Consider the following 21917-nt stretch of genomic DNA (forward strand, 5'->3'; position numbering starts at 1 on the left):
GGAGGGGCCAGGTGGATGGGGCCAGCCAGGAGTGGGATTTTGGGATTCTCTGAACTGCACAGAATCTTAGCTAGGGGCTCTCCTGGACCCCTGCGAACCCCCAGCAGCCCACCCCTGTATATAAGTCTGTGCTATTGCTTATTGCTTCAATCCGTGCCTGTCCTACACTATCTAATTCTTGTTTTTTGAAGGCCCCAGCTTCTGCAGTCTGGTGAAATCGAAGATTCTGGCGCGAGAAATCGGTAGAGGCTACATCCCGGAGTGTGACGAGGATCGTCAGAGTTTCTCTCCAGCACAATGCAGTGGAGACCAAGCAAGCTGTTGGTGTGTCCTTGACAATGGCCAGGAGGCTCCAGGGACAAGAGTTAATGGCCAGAGGCCTGCCTGTGAACGTAAGCGACATTTTAAGAACCAAGGGGGATCTTAATGTTTAGATGAGTTGAGGTGTCGCAGTGGTTAGAGTGCAGTACTGCAGGCTACTTCTGCTGCCTGCCTGCTGCCTGCAATTTGGCAATTCAAATCCCATGAGGCCCAAGGTTGACTCATCCTTCCATTCTTCCGAGGTGGGTAAAATGAGGACCCAGATTCTTAGGGGCAAGAGGCTGACTCTGTAATCTGCTTAGAGAGGGCTGTAAAAACACCGTATAGAAGTCTTAAGTGCTATTGCTAATTTTGATACCTAAGACAAATTCCTTGGCATGACCTTGTTCACTGTGTTCTTCCAGGTCCACAGTGTCCTCTGTCTTATGATGCTTCTAACCTGACCCACGGTGGGGTTTTTTGCAACATCACCACCGCAAACTCAAAGATTCAGCAATGTCAAGTGATTTGCTCTCCGGGCTATCAAGATGTCTTGTCTCAAGGAGAACTTCTTCTGTGTGATACCCAGAATCTCCTCTGGCTTACAAACCCACCTCATTCTCTTGCCTGTCAGAGTGAGTATAACAAGGGAGAACGTATACAGAACCCTGTAGTAGGGTACAAACTCTTTTTTTATTCAGAGTACAGGAATTTGACGTATGACTTCTTGCTTAGTGGCCCTTCGAAGTTACAATGACCTCTCCAGGGCTATCTATAGCCTGGTTCCAAAGTACTGACAGCTACCGTTCCCACATGGTCATGTGACCATACTGGTTGCTTAGCAACCATCCTGCATTTATGGCCGTCTGTGGCATCCCACCATGATTTGACTGCATTTTACAGCAATTTTGCCAAAAACTGGCACTTATTTCTGGTTTTTAGAAATAAAACAGCCCATAGTAAACCCTTAACAACCACTGCATTTGCTTAATGAACATTGCAAAAGAGGTTATAAAATTGTGTCAGTCAGTTGGGAGACCTAATTTTTGATTGTCATTATAACCATGATGGCCAGGCTCGTAGTTCTATAACAACAACAACAACAACAACAACAACAACAACAACAATAATAATAATAATCTGATTCTACAAAAAACCACCCTACTTGGAACAGCTTATATTCTCCGACGCTACCTGAACAGTTCGTAGGTCCTTGATTAGGACTCGAGCTGTTGAGCTACCAACCAGCCCTAAAGCTGTGAATCTCACTAAAGATTAAATCATACTACTACTACTACTACTACTACTAATAATAATAATAACAAACTAGACAAATAATAATTTGTCTAGTTTAGTGAAAAGAAGGACTAGGGATGACATGATAGCAGTGTCCCAATATCTCGGGGGTTGCCACAAAGAAGAGGAAGTCAAGCTATTCTCCAAAGCCCCTGAAGACAAGACAAGAAGCAAGAATTTGAAATGTATGTGAAAAAAATAAGGAGGAAGGCATCTGAAAGGGTCTAAATCAGGCTTGTCCAACCTTTCACCTTCCCTGGGCCACATTAGAAGATGAAAATTTGGTTTGGGCCTCACATAAAATAACAGTAATGGTACCTGATCATCCAAAAAAACCATAGAAAACACTTTTTTCATAAGATATCATAAAAAATAGTCAACCAGGGAGAAAGGAACGCGGGGGGGAGGGGGCGGGAAGAAAGCTTGCCCGCCTCGCGCCTACCTCTCCTCCTGCAAATGGCCTGGCTGGGTGAGGCAGGACTGGAAGGCAAGGACCAGGAGGCTCCGTGCAGCAGCAGCAGCGGCAGCGGGGGCAGAAGCCGCTACAACAGCTCCGGCGGCAGCAGCGGTGGCGGCGGCAACAGTAGGAGGTGGCGGAGCGGGACTCTTGGGCTGCGGCTGCCTCGGCACAAGGAGCGCTCTGACGGTGCCCGCCTTTTCTGTTGCTGCTTGGCGTGGCGCTTGCCTCGCCCCGCCTCGCTCCTGCCTCTCCTCCTCCTCGCTGGCTCGTCCTCTTGCACGAAGGTTGGGGTGGGCACTGGGCCACATTACGAGCTGACCTGGGCTGCATGCGGCCTGTGGGCCGCGGGTTGGACAAGCCTGGTCTAAATGTTGTTGGATCCTTGGTCTAACCCTGACTTTGTTTGCCTTATGTCTAGGACTGCAGCCATTCCAAAGTATCCAGGTTCAAACCCAGTTTCAGCTCATCTTGCCTCCAGAGAAGACCTGCAGCCCTGATTATTCCGGGTTGCTGGAGACATTCCAGATCTTCATTCTGGATGAGCTGAAGTCTCGTGGCTTTTGCCATATCCAGGTATTTTAACGGTGAATCTATGCAAAAGTGAATGAAGCAGCTCTATTGTGGATTGTGCGTGGCCATCCCTGGGTATGATTTGGCCAACCAATAGGAGCACACTGATTTCTGAATCTATCATGGTATTATTACAACTACATTTGTGTCAGAAGCACCTACCAAAGCACTTCTGGATTGAAAGGACTAGCCGGCGACATCACCGTTGCCCAGAGGATGCTCAAAGGGGCTCCCACCAAAGTGGTACCTATATATCTACCTGCATTTTCATGCTTTCAAACGGCTAGGTGGGCAGGAGCTCTTTCTATTCTAAAGAGTCAGTTTGGTCTAGCAGCTAAGGCACGAAGCTAGAAACTAGGAGAATGTGAGTTCTAGTCCTGCTTAGGCATGAAAGCCAGCTGGATGGCTTGGTCCAATGGATCCCCAGAATAGTGTGAGTTCTAGTCCTGCTTTAGGCATGAAAACTGTCTGGGTGACTTTGAGCCAATTATTCTCTCTCAGCTCAATCCATCTCACAGGGTTTTTGTTGTGGGGAGAAGGTAGAATAGAATAGAATAGAATAGGAATAGAAGAGAAGAGAAGAGAAGAGAATATTTGTTTAAGCTTAAACATGAATTGTGGCTGAATTCAAATCACAACCACTACCAACAATAGCAGAATCTGATCTTTTTTTTTTTTTTTAAGGTCAATACTTTGGAGAACTTGTTGTCTGTTCCAGTCTGTGGAGATTCTGCTGTCCTGGTTGAGTGTGCAGCTGCTGACCGTCTGGGAGCGAATGTCACATGGCAAGCTATGCTCGAAAATGTGCCAGCTACTGCACTTCCTGACTTATACGACATCGGTTAGTTTATTATTTCTAGCGTAATGTGGCTGTTTTGACTAAAATATTATTGGCCCTCATCCTCTTCAAATATGTCAGGGTATTCAAGATCTAATGAAAAAGCCTAACAGAAATGAGTGAAAATTAAAATATATATATATTTTGTTTTAACTCTTTGAAAGTTCATAGGAGCTGTACCATCACCACAAGAGACTGTGCTTTGTATTGGAATCATATTTAAATATATTTGTCACAAAACGCAAAAGAGGAAGGGAAGGGAAAGGACGGTCGAGGGAGAGCAAAAAAGGGAGGGAGGAAGGAAGGAAAAGAGAGGGAAAGGAAAAGGAGAGGGAAAGAGGGGTAGAGAGAGAGGAAGGGAAAGGAAGGGAAGGAAGGAAGAATGGAAGAGACTATTACTTGGTTTTCTGTTTCAATCCTGGAAATTCTGTTATTTTTTTCCCAGCTTTTAAAAGCTCCTTCAAAAAAAAAAAAATTGAGCCCAAACATATACTAAGAATACCAAGCTTGGATTTCCTTTGTATTAATATTATCATCTAAAATTTAGTTTAGGTTGCAGTTTCCATTAATTGATTAATAATTCAGCCGCAACATTCTTGCACATTTCTATTTTCCAATTTGGAATTCCTAAACTCTGACTGTCACTCATTACCCTAAGAAAGGCCAAATTGTAACCACCTCCAGAAGCTTCCTGTGAGGAGAATAGCTATGTGGGCACCAGTTCTGAAAGCTATTTGTATTTATATCCCTTGCACCTGGGAAGGATTAAATGAAGGAAAGTTCTCTGCTTGCTCATATGTCTGAAATACTTGTATACAGCAAAGGATAAGATGAGTTTTAGGCCTAAATTACATTTTTTTTATGGCCTTGGAAAGCATTCTGGACCACCAAAGAAATAATAAAGATCTATTCAATAACTGTAGAAAGTACTGTGGTTGGATTATATTATAAAACATATAATCTTTAAATATTGAAAAAAAACCATAAACTACATTAAGATAATTGGAAAGGAATTCAAGTATTTGTTTATTTTGGACATATGTTTGCACTTGGGAAAAATAACAAAGCACAATTTGTTGTGATAGAATTGTACTACATATAGGGTGAATGATCCCAAGCCTACAGCACAACATGATGGACCTATTTCAAGAAACTTGGTTGGAAAATCTGTCTCAACAGGCAGGCCTCAGCTGAAGAAACTTTCATTGGAGCTTTATTTGTTGTTGTTTTTTTAAATAGGAGTTGCTCATGAACAGAACTAGGAAACTGGGGAAAAAACAGGACATGAAACCAAATTTGTCCTTCCATTTCCCAATGTTTCCAGTCTTCAAATTCAGTTCATGATATTTTCATATCCCCACAGACATTCACAGGGCATGGTGCATATTTTTCCTGGTGCATATTTTTCTTGAGACGTGCATTTCTTCATCACATATATACTTTATTTGTGAGTGATGGTCTTTAATATGATTCATCATATACTATTTGCACTAAGATATAAAATATTCCAGGGCACTTTTTTTCTGACATATTCTTTTTAATTCATAGTTTAAAAATTCAGAGAAGTGCAATTTTAAAGGGTCTCTCTTTCATCTCTCTCTCTCTCTCTCTCTCTCTCTCTCTCTCTCTTCTCTCGGCAGTTTATGACATGAAATATTAGCTTGAGAATGCAAATCAGATTACTTTTCCCCTTTTCTACCCACAAAAACCTTCCCATTAAGGTCCTATTAAATAATGGAACAGGGCTGAGAAGATCCCTGGTAGGGACATCAGGGTAAGCATGTCTGTTGCCAATTAGAGATAAACAGAAATATCAATTAATTCCAAAAGGATAGTCAACAGCCTTCAAGCTTTTAATATAAGCAGTATAGCTTTATATATAGTTTAGAGGCCCTTCTGAAGACTCTCCTTGAATCACCAAATTCCATCTTCCTGAAACTTTGGCACAGCCACTTCCAGATCTTCTGGTTTGTGAAATGCTTAGTGTCCTCTGAGCTTGGTTGTTTTCTTGCAGATGTTTCATTACCCAACTAGATAGCATGATCAATGCTAGTTGGGAGTGGGGTTTGCTTCCTTTTTTTACATATTGGTAGCTTGTCTTGTCAGTGTTAATGGGAGAGGTCTTGTTTCTTGATTGGGCTATTGTTTACTGATCGCATGTTTGTCTGAGTTGGTTGTTCGTTGATTGGGATATTGTTGACTTGTTGGTTGTTGGTCTAATGTTAATCTTCTTGGCTTATTCATGCATGTCCAGAAAACCTTTTCTGTTGGGTCTGCTGCCAAATGGAATGCCTTATGCCATCTTGAATAAATGCCAAGTCTGATCATCCAAGTAATAAGTTCTTGGAGTGGGTCTCTTCTCTTTGAATTATCCACTCATTTCAATGGAAAGTGCCCCCAGGATATACCTGTCAGTGTTTTCCTGCTGGAATTCTTCTACTTGGTTCCCTGATTTCTATCATTTTCTGATAGAGAAAGCCATGGTTGGTGAGAATCTCCTTGGACGTTTTGAAGAGCTGATCAAGAGCGGTGGCTTTATCTTCCAATTGGACAACAAGCAATTCCGAGCAGACACTTTCATCCGTGTTCCTGGAAAAGGAAATTCCGGCATGTTTCCTAAAGTTTCTTTGGGATGCAAGGATGGTTTTCACAAAGTCTTAACTACTGGAGAAGTGATACTGAATTCTCAAGGATGTGGTATGTATCAATGTAGGATAAGGAGTGGAAGAAAATGGGCAGGGAAAAAGAGGGATGAGCTTAGAATCCCTACGTGGTCACAAGTGAACTAGTTCAACCTCCCTTGAATTCCACTGAGCCTTATCTAATTCTAGGTGCTAAGCTAGTTAGTTGAGAAGATTCCTGCCCGTAGGCTGTTTAGCAACAAATCAGTTTAATTAGACCTTCACCTATGGGCCTGGTCTTTTGAGCCTGACAATCATTTGGGTGGTGACGCTTGCTTTTTATTTGTTACTTGGAAAGAGAAGGGTTTTGGTTTTAGCTTAGCCTTACTGAAAGTCTCTCTCAAGACGAAAACAAATTATTTTATCAGCTTTTACTGAGCTTGAAATGGTAGCAGCGAAAGGAAAGCAAGGTCTGAGCCCAAAGGCGCAAAAGTTACATATTGACAGTTTCCCCAAATCCCTCCCCTCAGGGACCCAGGCTGAATGTCCAAATCTGCATCCCTTATAGTGTCATGTGGAGCACATCTTCAAGTGCTTTCGTCCATCTGGAGTTTTAGGAGGGTTGGCCTCGACTGGGTGTAAACAACGCCATTCAGCAGGGCAACAATTCTTGAGAGCAAACCTCCCTTTGAGTTCACAAGGGCCTTCCTCACACCAGCTCGCTTCCCAAATCCCAATGCCATGCCCTCCTCCTGTGTCCCATTACTATGGCAGCCGATAGCGAGCATGCGTCAAAGGGGAAACCCAGGCTGGAGATCTAGCTGACAGTTGGACTGATCCAATAACAGCAATTGTACATTTAAAAAAAAGAGCCGGGTTTTCTGGGTATTTTATCAGGGGAGGTATTATGAGAGGGGTCCATGAGTCCTTTTAGAAGGTGCAATATAGTAGGACTGGATAGCCCCTTGTCCATAGAGGTATAGTCTCAGCTCCTATAGAATTTTTTAATATGGGCCTTTCAAGACTGCTGTGGAAAGTACCTTGCAGCATGCTGAAGTTAATCCCTTATGACAGGGGTGGGCTTCAAAAATTTCAGCAACGGGTTCTCTGCCTGGTTGCTGGGTGGGCGTGGCCATGGTGGGCATGGCCTAGTCAGCCTCCTGCACCATGGGGGTGGGGCTTTTTGCCGTCCCCGGGCTCTGGAGGCTTTCCTCAGGCCTCTGGGAGGGCAAAAACGGCCTCCCCCAGGCTCTGGAGACCCTCCGGAGCCTGGAAACAGGCCCATTTTTGGACTTCTGAACTTCCAGGAGGCCCATTTTTCACTCTTCCTGAGCCTCTGTGCAAGCCCTGTGCAGACCTCGCATCCAAAGTGGGCCACATGGAGACTCCTGGGAGGGGAGGGGCTGTTCTGACCCAAGCCTTGTTCAAAGCAAACAAACACCAAACACAGATAAAAGCAAAACCTTTTGAATGCTTCTCTGTGAATTCCGTTCATTCACTTTAAAACGCTATTAAAAACTAATTGTCCCAGATAAAAACAAGCCTTGCCAAGGTTGTGCAAGGCTGCCAAGATTAAATTGCAAGGGAATAATCAAAACCAAAAGTCTCCAAACACATATCAGGATAGTCCGAACTTCCACAAGACTTGAAGTGCAAGAACTTCTTTGCTTCCTGCAAAGAATCTCACTTCCGAGGGCTGGCTTTTATCTCTTAAAGGGAGGGGCCATCACCTTGCAGCCTTACTCCTGAGTTGCCCGTGCTGTTGCAGCTGCTCTTTCCTTTGAACAGCCCTGCGCGCACGCGCACTGGGCACAGGCTCCTCGGGATCCTCTTCGTCACTACTGCCAGCTCCCACAAGCTCCAAAGGCAGCACTCTGCTCCCTGGTAGTCCTGGCCCCATCCCTACATCACACGCAGGCCCCTCATCTGAGTCCTTGCTCTCTGAGACCTCAGCCGTCTGCACCCGTTGCCTGCGTACCACAACAGGGGCGGGGTGGGGTGGGATTTGGCAGTTCACTGAATCAGTCATAACATTAGCTATGGGTTTGCCCGAACCCAGGTGTACCCCTAGCAGCCCATACCTGGCTGTGGGAAGTACATTGCACCATGCTAAAGTGAATCCCTTCAGAGTCTGGGGACAGTTACATGGTGTGACTATCTTTCTGCTTTGAAAAGAGGACTTTTGATTTCTCAAGGAGCTCTCTCCTGGAAGAATTCAAAATGGATTTGAATTCCATAGGCTAATAAACCTTTTCTCCGTTTGCAGCTGCCTGTCCTCCAGGTTCCTCCTTTCAGAACGGGGGCTGCATTCCATGCCCTTCTGGATTCTATCAAGACCAAGCAGGAAGTAACTTGTGTGTCAAATGTCCTCTTGGGACACTGACTGTCTCTCCTGGAGCTTTCAGAGCCGATCACTGTAAGAGTCTTTGAAAAATGCATGATGCGTTTTCTGTTTGATGTTGAAGATGTTGTTGTCAGTGCTCCATCCCTGGAGGTTTTCAGAAGAAGGCCGGGTGATCGTTTATCCAGATGATATTAAGCAGGGAGTTGGATTAGAATTCCACCAAGAATCCTTTCAAGTTCCAACTCTATTATTTTATGTTCTATATACTGATTTCCAGTTGTTTAATAAAATAAAGCAAGGTAAAGGCTTCCCTTATCCAATCATGTAGTTTCATACATTACGCTAAACCAGGGCTCTCCAATCTTGGCAACTTTAAGACTTGTGGACTTCAACTCTCAGAATTTTCCTGACCAGCATGGCTGGTTGGGGAATTCTGGGGGTTGAAGTCCACAAATCTTAAAATACCCAAGTTTGGCGCCCTCTTCCCTAAACTGGTTATTGGATAAATCACAATTACCTGAATTGCTTAAATGAACTATAGTTATCTGAGTTCTTATGCGACACGGTCATAAATCCTGGTTTAAGAAGCAGAATGGGTGGGTTTACACAGCATACTGAAGCAAAGCAAGCAACATTATAGATTAGAATATGGTATCCTATACAATGTTCAAAGCATTTGTTTTGGATGTGGCTGGGTCAACAAATAATGGGACAGCAGGATGGTAGAATTCTGGCTTGTATCTGGGTTTGTATTGTTTCCCTTAACTGTGGCTTCTTGAATAAGATACAATAGTCGCTATATAATATTTGCACATTATGCTAAGCCAAAGTTAAAAAATCCACCTTATAGTTTTGTGCAGAATTCACACCTAGCCCAGTGAAGTAAACATTCATTGAAAAATAGGAGACAGAAACTTTAACTTAAGGTCTGATTCATCCAGAAAGGTCTTTGGCTGGAGAATCATAAACAGATGGACTTCTGGAGTCCTTGATGGCTCTGAACTTGGTTGTGTTTTTTTTTTTGCAGATGTTTCATTACCAAACTAGGTAATATTATCAACAGCACTGTTGATGTTACCTAGTTTGGTAATGAAATGTCTGCAAGCAAACAACCAAAGTCAGTGAGTACCAAGGACTCCACTCTTCAACCCTGAGCTGCAAATATTCTCTTCTATTGAGTGGAAGTCTGTCCCACCAATTTTTTTTATAATTCTGTGCCCATCCCAGGTATTACTGATTGCCAGAGGAATGAGCAAGCTGGACGGTGTGATGAAAATGGCCAGTATAGACCTTCTTACAAAGATCTTTCCACCCAAAAGTCATTTTGTGTTGACAGCAATGGAAAGAGATTAGACTGGACAGAGACAGATGGTTCTTGGACAGATTCCCAGTGTTCAGGTGAGTAGATTGGTCAAGCCTTCACATCATAGAAGTAGAACTTTGACATAACCCAATGGTGCTTCTCCAGAAAGCAACTGGACTTTCTTCTCCAGTTTTTTTTTCCATTTGAAAATGTTTTTTAAAAAACATTTCACTTCTCCTCCAAGAAACTTCTTGGAGGAGAAGCGAAATGTTTTTGAGGAAAAAAACTAGACATCCAGTTGCCTTTTGAAGAAACACATTTGGGACAACCATGATCGGGATGATTGAGACAGTGGTGGGATTCAAATTTTTTACTACCGGTTCTGTGGACATGCCTTGGTGGGCATGGCAGGGGAAGGATACTGTAAAATCTCCAGTCAGAGGTGGTATTTGCCGGTTCTCCAGAACTGGTCAGAAATTTTCGCTACTGGTTCTCCAGAACTGGTCAGAACCTGCTGAATACCACCTCTGGATTGAGGATCTTCATAGACAACTTCAAAAAAAGAAGATGCATCCATGGATGCGTTGCAAGGTGAACTCCCTTGTTTTCCTTCTTCCCTCCTCCCCTTCCCTTCTTTCTAATTAGGACTATAAGATTTAGAAAACTGAGTACTCCCTTTGGGCCCAACTGTAAAAGGCCTTAATTGCTTTAGCAAGAAATAATTGAACATTGTTTCATCTTCTCTCCCTAATCCTTGGGGATGAAATTGTGTTCGCTTAAACTGATCCTGAAGGCAACCGTTGGCATTTATTTCAGAGAAGTTGTAAGAGGAGACAACATTCCTTGGGGTGGGGTTGACTGGTGTGCAGTTACACAACTGTGCTTGAGGTGCCTTATTCATTAAGGTATCACATATCCCAGGGAAAAGATAAACCTGTTTTCAAAATAACAGCGGTTACCATAAGAACAGCCTTCAGAAGTTGTAATAATAGTAATCCGAATTAGCATCTTCATCAGTAGTTTTTATTCTTAATTGACCTTCTAGTGGTGCTGAGGTTTAGAGTACCTTTTGCTTCTGGTTTGCATCACTTGAAGTCCTCCATATGTTATTCTCCGTGTGTATGTGTGTGTTTGTGTGTATCCATGTGTGTAAATCTGAGTGTAAGGAAATGGAAAAGCATTTCTATTTTTCTTTTATTTATTTGTTTGTCAAACATATACAAGATAACAAGTATAGGTATGAACCTAGACAAGAACAAAGGAAGTAAATATAGATAAATCAGGACAGTAAGACAGGGACGATAGGCACTCTGGTGCGCTTATGCACACCCCCTTTAAGGACCTCTTAAGAAGGGGTGAGGTCCACAGTAGACAGTTTGAGGTTGAAGCTGGGAGGGTTTGAGGCTGTAACAACAGAGTCAGTTAGTGAGTTCCAGGCATTGACCACTCTGTTGCTGAAGTTGTATTTTCTGCAATCGAGTTTGGAGCGGTTTAGAATAGAATAGAATAGAATAGAATAGAATAGAATAGAATAGAATAGAATAGAATAGAATAGAATAGAATTCTTTATTGGCCAAGTGTGGTTGGACACAAAAGGAATTTGTCTTGGTTCAAATGCTCTCAGTGTACATAAAAGAAAAAATACATTCATCAAGAGTCAAGAATCATAAGGTACAACACTTAATGATAGTCATAGGGTGCAATAAGCAATCAAATCATACTAGGAAACAGTCAATAAAAATGGTTAGGGTACAATCAACAAAGTTATAGTTGTACAGTCATAAGTGGGAGGAGATGGGTGAAACGAAGGATGGGATGATTAATAGTAATTATAATTCAGACTTAATAAATAGCAGCATAAAGAGATTGGTCTGTAATTTTCAACTAGGCTTTTTGAAGATGGGGATGACTGTGGCTTGTGACCATAGTTTTGGCAAGGAGCTGATTTTTCAAAGATTATGCTTAGAGGTTCGGCTATGGCAGTGGATAGCTTTTTTAAGAAGTAGGCACATATTCTGTCCGGTCCAATAGATAGAGATGGTTTTAGATCGCACAGTGCTTTTTCAACAATGTCTTCTGTAAAATCTATATGTATTAGATCATTGTAGTTGTCTGTGGTTCGGCTAGGAAATACTGGGCATGATCCATTGCTGTTTACAAATACTGAGCCTGAGAATGTGTTAAAGAGGTTGGCTTTAATGGTGTCATCATTGCAGTCTCTACCATTAGGTCCTTTCAGCTTTTATATGTATAGATATATAGATTCCTCCAAGCCTACTTCATCCCAACCCTCTCTTTCATTTCAGTCCTCAGACGTTTTGAGAAGGTTCCTGTTTCCAATCTTATCTTCACCACGGAAGAATCAGAGACGGTCAGAACTAAAACACTCCAAGGAACACCTATGAACACCCTTCAGCAATGTGTTGCAGGTCAGAATGTTTCCACTGCTTTTGGTTTCCAAACCTAAAGTTTTCTAAGCAAGGTAGAGTAGTCATTTGAGTTAAAAAAATCATAAAAGATAAAACATAAAGTATCAGTACTTGTGAGGGCCTTGGGGCTCTCTGAGCAGGGTTGTTTTCTTGCAGACATTTTATTACCTTGCTAGGTAACATCATCAGTTCTAGAAGGAGGTGAAGTTTGCTCTCAGAGAGCATCAAGGACCTCACAGTTCAACCCTGAGCTACAAATCTTCTCTTCTATTAGTCTTGTGGGCCACCGGCAGCTGGCGGAGCTGGCAGCAGAGTCGGACAGTAGTGAGGAGGTTGGGGAGGAATCTGGTCTAGTCTTGGAGGCTGAGGAAGGCTCGGATGAGGGATCTGCATCAGAGGCAGAGATGGGTCCAGGGCAGGCTGGCAGATATCAACTGCTTTCGGGCTTAGATAGCAGTTGGAACCGGTTCCAAGCCTGCGCTTGTGCAGAGCTGCTAAAAGAAAGGAGCAATTAAGAACTCAGGGTCAACTTGGGAGCAAGGCCACAGTGGACAGTGAATGGCCCCTTCCATCAGGATTAAAAGAGGAACAAAAGGGGAGAGGGCTTTTGCAGGAAACAACTTGCTCGTTCGGTCAATTGTTTGTTCCAGCCTTGTAGAGATTTGTCTGTCAACCCAGCCTTCCCTGCCAACAGCGAGTGTGGAATTATTTACTGGTTCCAGGATTGATAAAAGTCTGAGATAATTAGTCTACCTTTGCGAGACTGTTTGCCAAGCTGTTGGCTGACTGCGAATGAAATAATTCACATTATTGTAAACAAAGAGGTTTTTGCCGGGACTCAGAATTGACTGAGTGCTTTTTGTTGAGGCTTAGGACAGAACAATTGCTGTCAGGAGTTGCTATTCATGGCAGCTACGTATTGCCTTCAATGAATGAAGGGAAATATATGCATCCTACAGTGGTGGGATCCAATTTTTTTTACTACCAATTCTGTGGGCGTGGTTTGGTGGGCATGGCAGGGGAAGGATACTGTAAAATCTGCAGTCAGAGTTGGCATTTACCGGTTCTCTGAACTACTCAAAATTTCCACTACCGGTTCTATAGAACTGGTCAGAACCTGCTGAATACCACTTCTGGTATCTCAGGATAATGTTGAAGGATCAAATCTGGGTCATTCACCAAGACCAGAGATTTTGTCTTCTGGGCTTTTGGATCATACTGGAGCCCATCCTCTCTCTAGCAGGATGTTATTTACTTCACGGTTTATGATATACCCTCAGAGTATAAATTTCTACCTGTCGTGCAAACTCAAATGCTGTCCAATTGAACAGAGGACCTTATCTAAAAGAAGGCCAGTGTATTTACTGCTGGTTGCATTCATTGCCCAAGCAAAGACAGCGGGATTGATTCCAGAGCTCATTTGACACATCTTTTGATGTTTACAGAGTGTGAGAAAGATGAGTCCTGTGGATTTCTTACCATGTCAACCCTAGGCTCGGAAATGTTGTGTGAGCTGTACAGCGCTCAGGAGAGCAACTACAACTGCTCTACTTCTGGACTGGTAACTATGTGCATTTGTTTTATGAGGATAAGATAGGGAACTGAAAGTGATGCCTTCTTTAAGTGTGCTCAAATGGGGCTTCATTAAGAGCTTGAAAGCTGAAAAATGGTAGCTAATATTAAAAAGGCATTTTAAGACCGAGCACTTAATCTTAACCCTGCCATGGGAGTGGATTTGATCCCATGTACTTTACAAGTATCATCATCTTTTAACAACCCCATAATCCCTTGCAGGGTGGAGTCTGGGCAATTGAATGGAGCTGAGTGTTTACTGGCCGGATGACCTTCCTGTTGCCAATGTGGAGTTTTGTTCAGCAGATATATTCTCAGTTGTGCCCAGAGAGAGGAAGTATCTGCCTCTACCTAGGATCGAACTCACAGCCTCCTGATTGTGAGACGAGAGTTCCACCGCTAGGCCACCGCACCACTATGTACTATATGACACTGTAATATAGGACATAGAATCATAGGGCTGGAAGGGACCTCAGAGGTCTTCTTGTCCAGCTCCCTGCTCAAAGCAAGAGAGATTATACCATGCTGGTCAAATGGTTGTGCAATCTATTTTTGAAAACCTCCAGTGATGGAGCAATTCAGTGGAATTATCTTCTGTGTAACCCCGTAGACTAGGATTTCACAGGACATCTCATCTTGACAGGAACAGCTGTTTGTAAAAACCTTAAAAACCTTCCAGTGATGAAGCAACCACAGCTTCTGAAGGCAAGCTATTTCACTGTTCCATCAGAAAATGTCTCCTTACTTCCAGGCTGGATGTCTCTCCAACAAGATTTCTGCCATTACTTCTTGTTCTGCCCTCAGGTGCTTTGGAGATTAAGTCAATCCACTGTTCTCTGTGACAGTCCCTCCAATACTGGAAGACAGTTATCATGTCCCCTCTATTCCTTCTCTTCCATAGGCTAGGCATAACCTAACTCCCTCAACCATTAATCAAACGATTTAGCCTCCAGATCTTTTATCATCTTTGTTGCTCTTCTCTGCAATCCTGTGGCCCATATCATCGACTACAAATGAGCTTTCTCTGAATGTTTCTTTATCTTAGGTTCACGGTGCTTGGGAGAATTATCTCACCACCAGCATTGCCAACCTTGGCTGCCTGATTAAAGTGAGAAGCCCAGAGAAGAAAGATTCATTGAGCGTGTACCTGAAAAAAGGTATGTACTTTAATTAACCCCAGGGTCTGTGCTTTAATTATACCCAGGGTCTGTGTAAAAGAGGACCACCAATACTTTTATGTTTTAGAATAGAATAGAATTCTTGATTGGCCAAGTATGATTGGACACACAAGGAATTTGTCTTGGTGCAAATGCTCTCAGTGTACATAAAAGAAGAGATACATTCGTCAAGAGTCAATAATCATTAGGTAAAACACTTAATAATAGTCATAGTGTACAATAAGCAATCAAATCATACTAGGAAACAGTCAATAAAAATAGGGTACAACCAACAAAGTTATAGTTATACAGTCATAAGTGGGAGGAGATGGGTGAAATGAAGGATGGGATGATTAATAGTAATTATAATTCAGACTTAATAAATAGTTTGACAGTATTGAGGGAATTATTTGTTGAGCAGAGTGATGGCGCTCGGGGAAAAACTGTCCTTGTGTCTAATTGTTCTGGTGTGCAGTGCTCTATAGCGTCGTTTTGAGGGTAGGAGTTGAAATAGTTTATGTCCAGGATGTGAGGGGTCCGTAGATATTTACATAGCCCTCTTTTTGAGTCGTGCAGTATTCAGGTCCTCAAAAAATAGAATAGAATAGAATAGAATAGAATAGAATAGAATAGAATAGAATAGAATAGAATTCTTTATTGGCCAAGTGTGATTAGACACACAAGGAATTTGTCTTGGTGTAAATGCTCTCAGTGTACCTAAAGGAAAACATACATTCGTCAAGAATCAAGAATCGTAAGGTACAACACTTAATAATAATCGTAAGGTACAATAAGCAATTGAATCGTACTAGGAAACAGTCAATAAAAATTATTAGGATAAAAATCATGAGGGCCTATTTAGAGATAATGGATGAAAATCTAACGGAAAAAGGGATTCTGCAAAGGTACATAAGATAGTATTTTTATATTAGAAATAGAAATAATTTCAGAAAATATGAAACAATGTATGATTAAAATGTTTGATAAAATAGTTATCATAACTTAGTGGAATGCTTGTCAATAAATAAATGTAACAAAATGAATATTTAATGATTTACAGAACATATGTGAAGAGAAATAAGGGAAAAATTAATTATGGAGATTATATGTGTCTTTAAGGAAGTATGATATTTAATTGAAAAGAAATGTTAAAGATGTTAAGACTTTAATGATTATTAATGATAGAACTGAATTGGAACGGAATGAGGGTTTATAATTACATATATTTATAATCCTTTCTAAAAAAAAAAGAATATAGTGTGTATTATAAGAATGTACCAACAAGCAGAATTCGATTGGAAGTTATGTATTATGTATTATATTGAAGGTCATAACCTTAAGGTATATATTGAAGTTTAAATAAGAGTTGAATGGATATAATTAAAAGATATAAAGGTATCATACTCCAATTAGTAACTACAGGAGAAAATTTGTTTAATGAGAAAAGATAATATGAAATTGAAACAGAACAGATAAAAGTATAAATATAATGATTTGAATTGAGATGAGATAATCAAGATAAAATAGATAAAATTAAAAGAGGGGAAAAACTATATAGAAAATGTAGGATAGCATAAGATATGGAATAGAACACAAAAATGAGCATGAAATTGAGTTTGTGTCTGTATAAAGAAGTTCAACCCAGGACCATGCTATTTTCAAAAAAAGATGTTTTACTTGTATTTTGTGTGTGTGAAAACCCAAATAAAACTTTATTTAAAAAAAATCATTAGGATACAAGCAACAAGGTTACAGTCATACAGTCATAAGTGGGAGGAGATGGGTGAATACGAATGATAAGAAGATTAATAGTAATAGTAATGCAGACTTTGTATTACTATTGGAAGGCAGGTTGGTAGTAATTGTTTTTTCTGCAGTCCTAATTATTCTCTGGAGTCTGTTTCTGTCTTGTTGGGTTGCAGAACCAAACAATTTTAAGGCTGTGATGCTCAGGTCGAGGTCCACAAGACATTGGTGGGATTTGGAGATCCACTAGATCCAAGTTTTCCAACATGTCGGGCTTTGGGGGTGGAGAGAGGAAATGCTTCCATGTAAGAGGCCAGCAAGCGTGCATGCACAGCTCCATTTGCACGAGCAGCATGCATGCGTGCCTGCCACTCACTTAAATGCAGCGCATGCACACATGCTCGCCCATTTCTCGTGGCCAGGTTGCAAATGCCTCACAGGCCACTAGGCGGCCCACAGGTTGGGGGCTCTTGCATTAAATGATCTTCTGAAACTGGCCAAGTCCTTGTCACCACCTGATTCATTGCTTTCCTATGTTTGATGCTGATCAGTAGGAATAGCAATAGCACTTAGACTTATATACTGCTTCACAGTGCTATTACAGCCCTCTCCAAGTAGTTTACAGAGTTCAGCATCTTGCCCCCAAGAATCTGGGTCCTCATTTTGCCCACCTAGGAAGGATGGAAGGTGGAGTCAACCTTGAGCCTGGTGAGACTCGAACTGCCAAATTGCAGGCAGTCGGCAGAAGTAGCCTGCAGTACTGCACTCTGACCACTGTGCTACCACGGCGCTTACATTTTTCACAAACAATAGGTTTGTGAAAATAGATCAGTGGTTAAAAATGAATTCATTGAAGCAAGGAAGCCTACAGAGCAATGCAAGTAACAATATCAGTATAAATAGTCCTCGACTTGCAACCGTTGGTTTAACAATGGTTTAAAGTTAGGATGGCCTCGAAAAAATGATTTACAGCCTGCCCTTGCACGTACAATCATCACAAGTTGCGATCACGATGGGCAGGCCCCATTATGTCATAACTTGAGGACTAGGTGTGCAACAGAGAGCAGTTAAAAAGTTCTACCTCACTCCAAGACAGGAACAAGTAACTTTTTTTAAAAAAAGGATTTTTGGAATTTTGACAGTGTGTTGTGTGGACATTCTCACAAAATTGTTCCAACCAAGGGAGTACACTATTAGAAACAGTTGCCCCTTTGTTTCCAGGACAAGAATTCACTATGGTGGGAGTCAAAACATTGGAGAAGACTGATTTCCAGGATGTTGTTTCTGGCGTGTACAGCATTTCAGTTATATCAGCATCTGGTACATCTTTGACAGATGTTCATCTCTTCTGCCGCCAAACCTGTCAGCAAGATGCTTGCTGTGATGGCTTTATCTTAAGCCAGCTGGTACTTGATGGAGGTAATTGTTTAGGCTCCAGCTGCGAATGAGAAGGTTACTTCTCCTTTTACAACATGGGTTTAGGAGTTCTGCCCACTGGAATAGAAATCAAGCTTTTTTAAAAGTTTACAACAATGTAGATGATAAAGCTCCAAGTGATGCATTTTAAGACACGATAACTTATGACATTTTATTAGTCAGGGATAATGGTTAGGCTTGCAGATGTTATAGTTTATAATTCAGGAAGTTTTGTGCAAGCTTTCTGGAATGTAAGAGTAATTGAAAAAAAATAATGGAGAATTGCAGTTTCTTTCTCCATCAGAGTTTGTTCTTGTTCTTTTAAATGTTTATAAACATGTCGGTGACTTTGCAACAGAGGTGGGATTCAGCAGGTTCTGACTACTTCTGGAGAACTGGTAGCGGAAATTTTGAGTAGTTCAGAGAACCGGCAAATACCATCTCTGACTGGCCCCGCCCCCATCTATTCTCTGCCTCCCAAGTCCCAGCTGAATGGCTGGGTCTTCTTTTGTTGCCCCGCACAGAAGAACGGAGCTGGAAAGCAGGTTAGTGAGATGGAGAGGGAATGGGGATTTTGTAGTAACTTTCCCCTGCCATGCCCACCAAGCCCCGCCCCTCAAGCCCTGCCCCACCCACAGAACCAGTAGTAAAAAAAATTGAATCCCACCACTGGTTTGAAAACGTCTTTCTAGCCAAACTGGGATTGGGAAGAAACAAGTGTAAATCCTCACGATTGTGAAGCCAACAAGGTGATCTTAGATCAATCTGAATTTCTCAGTGTTGTTGTGAGGTCGAAATGTGGTAGAAGAAGGACCATAATTCTATTATAGAAAAGGCAGGATGTAAGTTGAACAAAGTAAGAAAATATTGAAAAATAAAAATACTCTTACAAGTTCACGATTCCTTCAAATGATCTAATTAAAAATACATACAGATACACGATTTCAGAATCAAATTGAGAAGTTTAGATAAGGGGTGAATGGACCATACTTTGCTCCATTTACCCATAGACAAATTTTCCATTTATGATTATATCAAAGTTGGAGTGAAATACACAAAGGGAATGAGAATCATTGGAGTGTGAGTTACATATATTTTGGGCATTTTTGGACACTCCTTGGAATGACCATGCAACTGCACGATATTTTAGACTCGACTTCCCTTGGACTGCACTGAAGTTGTAGATCTATTCTGTGATAACAGAGGATGTTCCTCTGAAGTGTATGGTATATACCCAGGGGGCATTTCTCTCTTTTTGATCCTCCTTGGAATGACTATGTAACTGCACAATATTTCAGTCTCTGCTTCTCTTGGACTGGCTGAAATTGTAGATATAATTGTGATACAGAGGATATTCCAGAAGAATTGGGGTTGTCCTGTATCTTCTCAAGCAGTTTCCAAGATGAGTTGAATGGAATGAATTATTTTAGACTTTCCAAGAAAGGCCAAGCAAGACTTCTAAAGCGGAATTATTGAAAAGGTCAATTGAACACTTCTCCAAGTTTTTCACTGCCAAGATCAAAGTATTATTAGATTCAGCAACAAAGAAAGCAGAAGTGAACCCTGTAAATCTCTTCTTCCTGACTTCCAGGCAGTATTGCATGTAGCCTGCTGAGTTCTCCAAGCGCTTTGATCTGCAACCTTAATGACTGGGATGGAAGCTCAACCCGCGGACAAGGTGACATATGTCAACGTGCAAAGTACAGTGAAGGGAAGAGCCAATACACAGTCAGAATTGGAGAGCAAGTGCTTACTAGAGGTAAGTGAGTAAGTTAATAGATTGGACAACCATTTGACTAGGATGGTATAATTAACAGATTAACAGAGTTGAAAGGGATCTTGTAGGTCATCTAGTCTACCACCACCCCACCCAAGCAGAAGACCCTACACCATTTCTGATAAATGTCAGTCCAGTCTCTTCTTGAAAGCTTCCAGTGATGAAGCTCCCACAACTTCTGAAGGCAACTTCTGTTCCATGGATTGATCGTTCTCACTGTCAGAAAGTTTCTCCTTATTTCCAGGTTAAATCTCTCCTTGTTCATTTTCCACCCATTATTCTTTGTCTGGCCTACAAGCGCTTTAGAAAATAGCTTGACCCCTTCCTCCTCTCTGTGGCAGCCCCTCAAATATTGGAAGACTGCTATCATGTCTGCCCTGGTCCTTCTCTTCACTAGACTAGCCATGCCCAGCCATTCCTGCAACCATTCTTCATATGTTTTAGCCTCCAGTCCCGTAATCATCTTGGTTGCTCTTCTCTGCACTCTTTCTAGAGTAGTGATGGCTAACCTTTTCGGACTCCTGTGCCAAAAATTTCACACCCATTAGCATGCACGCACTCATGTGCCAGCACCCAGAATGCAAGGCACGCCCCCTGAGCATGCACGTGCAATCACCCCCTGCCACCCTCTTACCTGCACCGCACCTCACAGCTGATTTTTCTGCTGGTTTGAGGCCTTTTTTGATCTCCCAGAGGCTTGGAAAAAGCCTCTGCAAGGCTTTTCAGGCCGAATAATATGCCCATTTCGTCACTTCTGGTATTACAGGAAGTGATGAAACGGGCCTATTCGTCATGAAAAGCCTTGCAGAGGCTTTTTCCAAGCCTCTGGAAAGCCGAAAAAGGCCTCGAACCAGCAGAAAAATCAATTATGAGGTGCATGCATGTGCAATGAGGTAAGTTTGCCTGCGGCTCGTGTGCCGACACAAATGGCTCTGCATGCCACACGTGCCCTAGGTTCGCCATCACGGTTCTAGAGTTTCAACATCTTTTTTATAGTGTGGTGACCAAAACTGGGTGCAGTACTCTAATTGTGGTCTTTCTAAGGCTTTATTGAGTGGTATTAGTACCTCACTTGATCTTGATTGTATCCCTTTGTTAATGCAATTTAGGATTGCATTGGCTTTTTTGGCTGCCACCATACACTGTTGGCTCATATTTAGCTGGTTGTCTACTAAGACTCCAAGATCCCTCTCACAATTATTGCTGTTAAGCCTGGTTTCACTCAGTCTTTATGTGAATAATTATATAAGTCATTCAAGCCCTGGTCATCTCCTATTTGGATTATGCAACACACTTTACATGGGGTTACCCTTAAAACATTTCTGGAAGCTTTAGTTGATACAAACTGCAGCTGTTTGAGTAATCTTGGATATTACAAGAACAGTTTATGTAACATCTCTGCTCTACGAGCTGAGTTGGGTGCCAGTTTGCTTCCAGGTCCAATTCAGGGTGTTAGTTGTGACCTATAAAACTCTACATGGCAGGCAGGAACATGTAGGCAAATGATGGTTCCCCATTCTAGACCAGACCTTGTGTCTTTAATCCTGCATTTCTCTGTATTTCAAAATCAACAGATTAGGTGCGTTATTTATTTTTTATTCTGCCATCTCCTTGGAAAAGGAAAGCAAAAATATGTGTTTTCTTTTTTTTAGCTTCCGAGCTTGCAGAAGATCCAGAAAAATTCTTCCCCAGTTTTCAGCGTGTTTATTTCTGGAAAGGTAGGTGATTTGGAGGTGATTGGCCAGGTGTCAAAAGGTGGAAGGAAGAAATATGTGTCTCAGCAGAATGGGGATCAGTTATGTCTTTTATGGAGGGAATATTCAGATGGGCCTATTATACAACTGTATAATTTTATTACGCATATGTACAAGTAAATGTACACATGCATAAATGCACATTCATGTGCAGATGGCCAGCTAGGTGGCAGCACCTAGTTACATTTGGCTTATCCAAGAAGGCTAGATAGAGCTAAACTTCATTATTATTTTTATGGGTAACAAACCAGGAAATCTTCTATTTGTTTAAACCATCCAAGCCAATACAACTGTAGGGGCATATTCATGTATTCATGAGGCTTCTTGATTGAGG

The 21917-nt window shown here is 41.8% G+C and overlaps 1 protein-coding gene across 1 annotated transcript in view; it reads left to right on the plus strand.

The window, feature by feature from the left end:
• Positions 1-21917, plus strand: part of TG (thyroglobulin) — a 160486-nt gene that overhangs the window by 35396 nt on the left and 103173 nt on the right. Inside the window, exons 16-28 of the mRNA XM_087930406.1 lie at positions 192-392; positions 726-935; positions 2475-2629; positions 3311-3467; positions 5937-6161; positions 8352-8501; positions 9657-9827; positions 12039-12161; positions 13607-13722; positions 14779-14890; positions 17858-18055; positions 19644-19811; positions 21482-21547. Coding sequence (XP_087786532.1) covers positions 192-392; positions 726-935; positions 2475-2629; positions 3311-3467; positions 5937-6161; positions 8352-8501; positions 9657-9827; positions 12039-12161; positions 13607-13722; positions 14779-14890; positions 17858-18055; positions 19644-19811; positions 21482-21547 — 2052 coding nt within the window. The remainder of the gene's footprint in view (positions 1-191; positions 393-725; positions 936-2474; positions 2630-3310; positions 3468-5936; positions 6162-8351; positions 8502-9656; positions 9828-12038; positions 12162-13606; positions 13723-14778; positions 14891-17857; positions 18056-19643; positions 19812-21481; positions 21548-21917) is intronic.

Source organism: Pseudonaja textilis, chromosome 3, assembly GCF_049901715.1.
Source record: "Pseudonaja textilis isolate UNSWEBS1 chromosome 3, rPseTex1.2, whole genome shotgun sequence".
NCBI lineage: Eukaryota > Metazoa > Chordata > Lepidosauria > Squamata > Elapidae > Pseudonaja > Pseudonaja textilis.